This window comes from Notothenia coriiceps, unplaced genomic scaffold (genome assembly GCF_000735185.1).
Source record: "Notothenia coriiceps isolate Sejong01 unplaced genomic scaffold, NC01 NC01_scaffold00020081, whole genome shotgun sequence".
Classification (NCBI taxonomy): Eukaryota; Metazoa; Chordata; class Actinopteri; order Perciformes; family Nototheniidae; genus Notothenia; species Notothenia coriiceps.
The window spans coordinates 575,736-585,432 of NW_011352782.1; the positions used below are offsets into that span (position 1 = coordinate 575,736).

The window sequence follows — 9,697 nt, forward strand, 5'->3', positions numbered from 1 at the left end:
TGAAGTTAGCCAATAGCTGAGTTCAAAATCAAGTCCCAGGTAAATTATGGTTCCAACATTACAAACCGAACTACTCTGACTACGTTCTCTTCGGGTCCCTAGACTCTATCACCTTACAGCCACCCACCGATGGTTTTCGCTATATGAAAAGACAAAAAGGAAGTGAACTTCAAAATTCGCTCTTAGCGTGGGTAGGTCACGGCAAAATACATGAGATCTGTGAAACGTCACCCTATCTAACTCCATTTGGAAAAAACAAGCTTTTATCACCTGAGGCAGCTAGCCAAAGTAAAACCTTTTCTCTCCAGACAGCAGTTTGAGACTGTAATCCACGCCTTTGTCACCACTCGGCTGGATTACTGTAACTCTCTCTACATGGGGGTCAGTGGGTCCTCCCTCGCTCGTCTGCAGCGGGTGCAAAATGCTGAAGCAAGGCTTTTAACTGGCACACGGAAATATGACCACATTTCCCCCATTTTCGCTTCGCTCCACTGGCTGCCAATACATTTTAGGATTCATTTCAAAATCCTTTTATTTACTTTTAAATCCCTAAATGGCATGACCCCACCGTACCTTTCTGAGCTGCTACACCCTTACACGCCCAGCCGCCCTCTCAGGTCAGCGGATCAACTGCCCCTGAATGTGCCCAGAACCGAGTCAAAGCTCAGTGGGGGCCGTTGCTTCTCTGTAGCGGCTCCCACACTGTGGAATGATCTGCCCCTGCACATCAGACAGGCTGCCACACTGCCTGCTTTTAAATCGCTTCTTAAAACCCACCTCTTCTCCTTAGCCTATTAACATCTTTTAGAGAGTTGCTTTTAAATTGTCTATTGTTTTTACTTGTACTTGTTTTATGGTGTGTGAGCTGAGTTACTTTTTGTATGTTTTGTTTTGTTTATTTGCCTGTACAGCACTTTGGTCTGGAGGTTTAAAGTGCTCTATAAATAAAGCTGTATTGTAACAATCTGACTTTATCAATATGCAACGGCAAAAAACCCATGATGATTATAATGTATAGTGAAATATAAATGCCAAAATGTAAAAGCTGCCAGATGAAAACCAGTGTGTGTGGAACTCTGAGAAGGGCGTAACATACTTATCTTGCATATAATTTCATTGGGTTCTTTTTTCATAAGGATGGTGAAAACATGTGCAAATATAGAATTACCTTTATTGAGATTATGTAAATAAAATGGTTTTGTATGGACTGCATCTTTTTCATTTTGATCAAATCAATCAACATATAAGGTTCAGCTTTGTGAAAGTAGACAGGACACCTGTATTATATTCCTCGATTGCTGATTCCAATTTGACGAGGCTTGCGAAAGTTAAACATCACTTAAAAAGTGTACTGATATCTGAATGTTTTTAGTTTGAGCGTTCATGTATGCAATTTATTAAAAGTTAGTTATCTGCATACTTACTGGTAACCCCCTCTGCCAGAATGTCAGACATCTTGCAGCAAGAGGACAGAATTCGCATGCTCATGTGATCCACGATAAGAACCTGAAGAAGTGAGAGATATACAGGGGTTATAAATTCAGTTTGACAAAATTAGGGGACTTTTTCATTCTTATTGGAAAATTGTTACCTTCCATTCTCCATCCTTCTTCACACTTTTGATAACCCCATTGAGGATTTCTGTAGAAGAGAAGAAATACATTTATATATGATTACAAAGTATCAATAATTTCTTGCCCCACATAAAAATGTTAGAACAGGTAAGTGTATGAAATGTATCAATGACTCCAATACGACAATACCGTGCAATGCTGTTTGTAGATTTGATATTACATTTTATGAGGATCAGATTATTAAAAAAAAGGTACAAAAGCTGTGGCAGGAGGTGGAACGGAACACCTTGCCTAAAATGCCGGAAAATAAAACACCAACCTTCAGGGTAAAAGAGAAGAGGCACTATTCCACATAACTAATTATATTTAGTTTGGCAATTGTTTTGGCCATCATCACATCACCAGAATCGGGTAAGCTTACTTCTTCAGCTTAACTTTTCTCGTCTTAATTGTGCACACAAGGACGACAGTGTGTGAAGAGGCATACAAATGAAGAACTACCTCAATGTGATAACATATCATTTCTCAACTTCCTCAATATTAACAAAGCAGAGAATCCCTAATGCAGGATGGACTCTACAAGAAAACCAAGCCACATGTGGTCTTAAGGTCCTTCCTCTCAACAATTGTTACTAAAGCTCACATCTTTTGATGGTACAAACATACATTCAGAAACTTAACAATGTCTACTAGGACCCAGCAATGACAAACTTCCTTTCTTGCAATGGCCAATCTATTTCTACACAACGAACTGGAAAAGATGACAACTTTTAGCTGGGGCTTTTCCAACTTAAAGAAGACAGCCTTTAAGCCATATCAGTTTTTTTAATCTTCGCCTGTGTATTTGTTCATTTAAAAAAATGTAGCTAAATATCTGCCTCCACAATTGCCCTGATGCGAATCTCACCTGTAACACAATGCATATTAAAACTTAAATGAATTAGTCATCAGGCCTAGTTAAAAAATAAATCATTTTTTGTCTGATCTCTGAATCCCCGGCAAGGTGTGGATTATATATTGCCTATAAACACATGAAGATTTTATGAGTTCTGAAAGACGGGTGTTTTTACATTATTTGACATGGGAAAAAAAGTTGTGTCAATGTTGTAAAGAAATGTAGGCTACATTTAGATGATAAATTGAGATGATAAATTAAGAACAACTGTATCACTTCATTAAAATACTGAAATTGTTATTACGTATAAGGGTAAATAACCATAACGCTATAGTGTTTGTAGATATTTCTGAATACACAATGTATACATTTTTTATAATTGACGTTGCACACCTATGCAAATTCCCCGTAGGCCTATTTGTTAAACTACTTGGCAATAAACCTGTTTCTGATTTCTGATTCAAACAATACCTATTTGTTCATTTTATCAAGACACCTGACCTGATGATTCAATGTTGAAATACAAGTTACTCTAAAACTTAATTGATGTCTAATGTCAGAACATAATAGTTAATGTATTCCATCACAAGTGAAGTTAACCGACTTCCCTTTAGATGAGCTAGCGTGCGTTAGCCTATAACTTTGACTGTCACAACATTTCCAGTCACTGACGCCACGACTATTTCTCTTTTTACATCCGCCAAACATCACAATAACAACCATTTCCCCTCAGCAAAGACTGTTACCAACACATACAGAACAACAATATCAATTTATCACAATAACTTGGTAAGTGATGTCATCAACTAAAGTAAGGTGCGCAATTCATTGGGACAGGAACAGGAAGAAACCCTTTGGTGGCCATCGTCTCCAGCAGTGTTTTGAGCTAAAAGCTGAGCGTCAGTTTATCGAGCTCATAGGTGACGTTTCACTTAACTTTCTACGTATTTTAGTTTTAATAAACTTCTTACAGCAGATAGGGATAAAATGAATGTGTAACTTACTTTCTCCTACTACCGCTTTCAGCCCACTCGGTGCCATCTTGACAGCAGTCTGCTGCTGCTGCTGCTGGTCGCTCGGTCACTTCCTTGTTGTTATATATTGGATCTAGCACACAGCTTTTGACAGCGAAATATTGCCCCCTTTTGTCTGATTCGACTATTGCATGGTCATATCTCATCCACTATTCACAATTTGATATTGTAACCCTACTATGGTTGTGACCTTATGTTTGGAAAAAATACAATGTCCTAATTCTAATTTAATTTAGCCGGCGCCTTTTCCTAAAGATTTTCTGCAACTAGAAGTCCAACTACTATGTTTTCTAAGGGGTGGATTAACCCCATGAATAGAACCAGTCTCATAACATAACGTACTATAGTACAGCCATTAAAAGAAACTGCTGAAAGAAAGAAATACACACTTTCTTGCCTTAGGAAAAGACTCATCATGACCTATATGGTTGAACACATCCAAAACAATACCACTCTACATTTGGGAGTTCAAAGTAGCTGTCATTTTCAGCTAGATACACAATTTTTTTAATGATTTTTAAAATGTTTTCTAAAGTAGGAAAGAAAAAGTGTTTCCAGATCAAGCATTGCCAAGCAACTGTTTGCTTTTGTAATCAATTGAGGTTTTAATTGAAGTGAAATGCAGACAACTTTTGAAAACAAGAGCATTATCTCAAAGCTCTATACCTCCACTTGTAAAGGAATTAAGATGCATGCTCTTTTAATAGCAGTGCATGTTGGTAATTTGGTTTATTGTAATAGTTTAACATAACCACTCATTATTGGGAATACAATCAGTATTTCACTTTATTACAGAAGTCAAGGTATTTTGAGTTAGTGAAGTTCAAACAAACATATTTATATAATGTGCTGTAGCAGGAGGTACAATACTCTACACTTCAACCTGAGGTTAAGGATGTGGCAATAGGCGAATCAAAACGTGTTGCAATAAAAACAATTTTTTATGAAAACCAGCATTACAATTACATTTTAACAAGCAGTACACACATAATCAGTGCCTATGTCTTTCCCACCTCCCAAATAAAGAAACACAGGTTGTAAATACACTTTTACAACCTGGATAAAACAGGTTTTAAAAAATATATATAATGTCACACAACTGAAACTAAATGATTACTAATGCAGTCAATTGTTTTTCCATCTCCAATGAATGCAGAAAATGATAATCTATCAGATAAGAATCCTGTTGCAAACTATAAATCAACTGTAATTTAAGGTTCATTTAATTTTTCAAATAAGACAACCAAGAACATCAAGCTAAAGGTACCCATACTTCATTACACAGGCAAAAGGCAGTTGTTGCTGAAAAATGGGCCATTTTAAGATATTATCATGAAGAGGGTGAATACTTTTGCTGTTAGTTACTTTGTGATTTGTTTTTGTGCATTCAAATAATCTTATGGATATTTGTTTTACACTTTGATATTAAGGTCTATTTCTGTTGTATCAATATCAAAAATGTCTTATTTCATCCGCTGTGGTACAATGTTGTATGACACTAAAACTGGTCAAAAGCAACGAGGTTGAATAGACCTATTAGGCTTTGCACCTCATAGAATAAATTATTATAATTACATTGGATTGAACTCGATATATCTCAAAAATAATTATTGTATGACAGTGAAATCAGATCAACTTGATTGACAAAATGTAAATGAAAAAGGCATATTGGGGAAAAGCAATTCCTGGAAAACACCCAGCACACCTTTGGGGTGTGTTAATTTATCGGAGGTTTCTAAAGGCTCTTACTCCAGTCCGACCCGTTTTTTTACTTTTGCCCCAAAAATATTGCCAGATGATCCTCCCCTGGTGGTAGTGGGAATTTATACATTTCTTCATCTTATTTTGGTCAATTCTCAGTCTCCAAAGACATCCGTTTCATTATTCGCTTCTCCTTACGAACTCGCATTCGCTCTTTGAAGTCCTCCAACTCTTTCCTCTGAAAACAAAATATAGCACATCATCAGTTTCAATCATTTTCATCAATATTGTGTTGTACAGCAGTAGTTAAAAACAGGGCTTAAATATTAAAATGAAAAAAGTAGCATCAAAAGAAAGAGTTCTTGTTTCGTCTATGTAGCTGTATTTACTGGTTTGTTTTAGAATTATATATTGATGAAATAATATTATAGACCCTATGGCAAAAAACTTGAACACAGGGTGTACTGCAGTGCAGACAAATGAAGCTCAGCGCAAGTTCAACCAGGAAGACCGTCTTTACTCATTCATGTATTTCTATTCCCATGTTACTACTCTCTCTCCTCTCAATAAGTGACCGGGGGCGTCACTCTTCAGCTTAACCAATCACTTCTCTCTATTCCCAAGAGCCTATCATAGCGCTCTGTCAAACCTTTTAAATCTGCTCTTCCCCCTCTGACAGCTGTCATTTCAGGTGACTCTGCGCAACCCTCCTCCACCCCTTTTCACCTCCAGTCCCTCTGAATCCAGGGTCAAGCTAAACCACTCCTCTTCAGACCGACCCAACTATCCATTCACCACCACCAGTGTCTAGACCCCAGGGGGGTTTCATCGGATCGGTTCTACCCTCCCGAATGATACTTTCTGCACAACGGGGCCTAATCGCCAAAATTACCATTACATTAATTTGTGCATCTGCGCAATAAATATGTATTATTACATCAAAACCGTCTCTCCTGATTGAAATGTAAGTGTTGTGGTAGTGAGAGGGTGCAGTACATTGTTTTATTTTGTGTTTTTTATTTTGTATGTACTTTATAAACCTATGAACTCTGTGCATTATACTTACATGCACTTTCTCGTCGGCTGGGAAGATCTCTCTCTGGATATCGAAAGATGCCATCATAGAACAGAAAAAAAAACATCTGTTATTAACAGTGGTGGAAAGTAACAAAGTACATTTACTCAAGAACTATACTTAAGTACAATTGCGAGATACTTGTACTTTAGTATTTCAATTTGTGTGCTACTTTGTACTTCTACTCCACTGCAATTAAGAGGTAAATCGTGTACTTTTACTCCACTAAATGTATTTTGTACCTTTAGTTACTTAACAGATTTTGATTAATGATGTCATGAAATACAATCTAGACTTAAATAAGACTTTAGTTAAACCTGGAGTAAATTCACAATCTACCATGCAGTACACAAAGTAATTAAAACTAGTTGCACCTTTACCAGCTTTGATTACACTTAATGCATCAATAATTATAATCCAAAAATATTATATATATTATTCTGAAATGGTTCAATTTGCATAATAAGTGCTTTTACTTTTGGTACTTCAAGTATATTTTGATGCTGATACTTTTGTACTTTTACTTGAGTAACATTTTGAAAGCAGTGCTTTCACTTGTAACGGAGTATTCCTACACTCTAGAACTTTTACTTAAGTACAATAAATTAGTACTTACCATCTCTGGTTATCAACATGCCTCATTGAGTGGATAAGTAAGTATGATTTGGAAAAAAACGAAAACGAGAATCAGCATCACTTACCTTCCTCTTTACTATGTACTCTTCAAAATACTCTGCTTGATTTGAGACCCAGAACATGGTCACAGGAAAGGATAGATACAGCATCATCTGTCCAAAAAGAAATGGACCAGTGAGTGAAACTGTTAACGTTACAAGATGATCACTTAGCCTGATGTTAATGACTAGCTGGATTGAAACACGAAGCCTGGGGCAATTTGTGAGATTCTAAATCTTAAAATACATATTCAATATATACGGGCATTATTTTAAAAAAAATTGCTACTCACTCGAAACACCTCTATTTTAACACCCATTTTCACATCGATAGCAGGCGCAGCAAAATGTTATCTAAACTCCAAACATCGCCAAAGACCTTCACATAACATCCGGGTTTCTTCTTCGTCTTCTTTTGGAAACTATACCGCCAACCTCTGGATTGGAGTGTTGAGCAGTAGATTGGCAGATAATTAAACCAGCGCCATATAGATAGAATTATATTATGGCTCTGAATTAAACTAGCTAAAAACACTTAATTCTCTCTGGTTGCTGTTAAGACTATTTGTTACAGACGGAATACTTTCCGGGTTTCTTCTTCTTTTTGTTTTATTGGCAATGACATGGGGCAATACCTACCTACTGGAGTGTGGATCAGGGGCGCCGGAAGCAGGGGGGCCAAGGGGCCATTGGCCCCCCCACTTTTATGGATAAATTCAAAAATATACGTGTATTTGTGTAAAAAAATATTTTTCCGGGGTTCGAGTTTTTTGTTTGATTTTAAATAAGCAAAGTCTTGGCTTTCAGAATATGAAACTTTTATTTCCAAAAACAAACGATAAATACAGTTTTGAAGCTTGTAAAGGGAAGAAGACAGGCACAGTTCATTTAAAACTACGACTATGAAAAATGAAATGACTCTTGTAATTTCGTTCACGAAAGTGAACATTGCCTCATAAGGGAGTGAGTTCTTGATGAAGTTCATGTTATTTAATCATGGAAATGGTAGAGACATAGTTGTACGGGTTAACTCCCTATTCATTATCTAACCTTTTTTTGCTTTGCTCTTAGTCGTAGTGAATTGGAAGGGAAAATGATAATGAGCAAGTTTTATGGACGGAACTAAACTTCTGGTCTTGTACCAGTGTCCTTTCCTTCTATGGTTGTGTAGACAGGTTTTTCTTTGCTGGTCCTCACTTTGACAATTGCATGTTCTACTAGTGATGGGACTAAATTACTGTCGACGCTAACTTTGTGCTTGGACCCGTTAAAACTCTACCGCTCTCTCGCAATTTTATGTACTAGTTATTATGCCCGTAATAAATTTTTTTTACGATGAGTGAGCTTTGTGGGATATAATTGTGGGTAAAAGTTGTAGCTTCGTCCGCGTCGTTTTACAATAGATTTGACGGTTTGTCAGCGGTTTCTGGAAGGTATTGTAGGCCAAGAAGAAGCAGAAGAAAACCTTTCGTATCGGCGGTTGGGACCTACCTCACAACTCGTATCTACGTCTATTAATTGGCTCGCGGTATATCTTCTTATATAATACCGAGCTTAATTTGATGATTTTGTGAATTAGAGAGACCAACGACAATTCTGATCAACATGTCTGCCTTATGAAAGGCCCAAAGAGAAGAAAACAAATACGTTATGTCACCCCGTTTGGGATTGGATGACCTCAACCTAGTCCCCGCGGCTTTCGTCCCCCGGTTCCGGTAACCGGCGGGGGTGAAAATACCTATTTAAGTTTTATATGCATAAACACATTTTTTTTATAAAAGGCCCCAAGCTCAAAAAACAACTAAATTATTCGTTTCAGAACCGAAAGTCTTATACTTTGAAAATAAAAGGTTTTTGTTTTGCTATTGTGTCAAAACTGTTCCCTTCTTCTGGTCCGTGGTAACAAGCGGAGTCAAGCCGCGGGAGTCGCGGCGGTGTCCGTGTGCGGTAGGGGTAGGAGAGTACATTACATTGGCATATCATTATTATTGTGCCGCCCGGCTCAAGTAGCTAAAGTTTATTGTTTAGAACCGACTGCTTATTTGCACAGCCGTTTAGGTCTACTATTTATTGTTGAAACTTTCGCACTTAGCGGTTTTAGTTCCCTTTTGCCTCTTAATTGCATGGTCCGTCATGTTGTCGGCCAAAGCAGACACAAAATTTGTGTCTGTTGTGAGCTCAATGGAGGTCTTCATAGGTTTGCTTTTATAAAGGAGGTATTCGTGACCGTAACGTACGTGTTATTAGTAGTCTGCTAACTAAGTCTCTTCTCCTGACTTGCAGAAAAAGAGGTTATATTCGTTTCAGTGTAATATATACTAACGGTGGCTCGAGTATTAACCTTTTTCTGCAAGTTTCAATGGAAGAGACCTTAGGTAGCTAGACTAAAATACGCCCCGTTTACTGTTATGACTCCCTTTTATTACGCAAAACCTAATACAGACCATCTGAGCGTCACATGGACTCCAATTTGTGTGGTGTCATTTGTGGCCGACAACATACGGTGACACTGAATTTTAGACGGCAAGAGGAGAACATTAATACTGGCAATAGTTGAAGTTCAACCATTAATAGTAGACCTAACGGGCTTTGTCAAATTATAAGACTTTCGTTCTGAAACAAAATAACTTTAGTCTATTTGGACAGTGCCTTGGACGGCACAATAGATCTATGCTATGCAAATGTAATTTTAACGTCATTCCCTCCCTCCCCTGACGACGACGACGGGACGGACTCCCTCGGCC

The 9,697-nt window shown here is 37.5% G+C and overlaps 2 protein-coding genes across 4 annotated transcripts in view; both read right to left on the reverse strand.

Annotated features, from left to right (window-relative positions):
* stxbp2 (syntaxin binding protein 2) overlaps positions 1 to 3,563 on the reverse strand; it is a 14,338-nt gene extending 10,775 nt beyond the window's left edge. For 2 of the 3 annotated variants that reach the window (XM_010779318.1, XM_010779317.1), the window contains exons 1-3: positions 3,474 to 3,563; positions 1,592 to 1,641; positions 1,425 to 1,506 (exon numbers count right to left, since the gene is read on the reverse strand). In XM_010779318.1, coding sequence (XP_010777620.1) covers positions 1,425 to 1,506; positions 1,592 to 1,641; positions 3,474 to 3,510 — 169 coding nt within the window. In that variant the 5' untranslated portion in view covers positions 3,511 to 3,563. Of the gene's footprint in view, positions 1 to 1,424; positions 1,507 to 1,591; positions 1,642 to 3,469 lie in introns of all 3 variants that reach the window. The other variant, XM_010779319.1, reaches the window with a different exon arrangement.
* A 701-nt stretch (positions 3,564 to 4,264) lies between these two features.
* Positions 4,265 to 7,373, reverse strand: pet100 (PET100 cytochrome c oxidase chaperone). The gene is made up of 4 exons (XM_010779320.1): positions 7,247 to 7,373; positions 6,981 to 7,067; positions 6,271 to 6,303; positions 4,265 to 5,442 (listed from the first exon to the last, which is right to left on the reverse strand). Exons 1-4 carry the CDS (start codon positions 7,271 to 7,273, stop codon positions 5,353 to 5,355), a joined length of 237 nt encoding a protein of 78 aa, XP_010777622.1. The 5' UTR covers positions 7,274 to 7,373; the 3' UTR covers positions 4,265 to 5,352.
* Between the last annotated feature and the right edge of the window lie 2,324 nt (positions 7,374 to 9,697).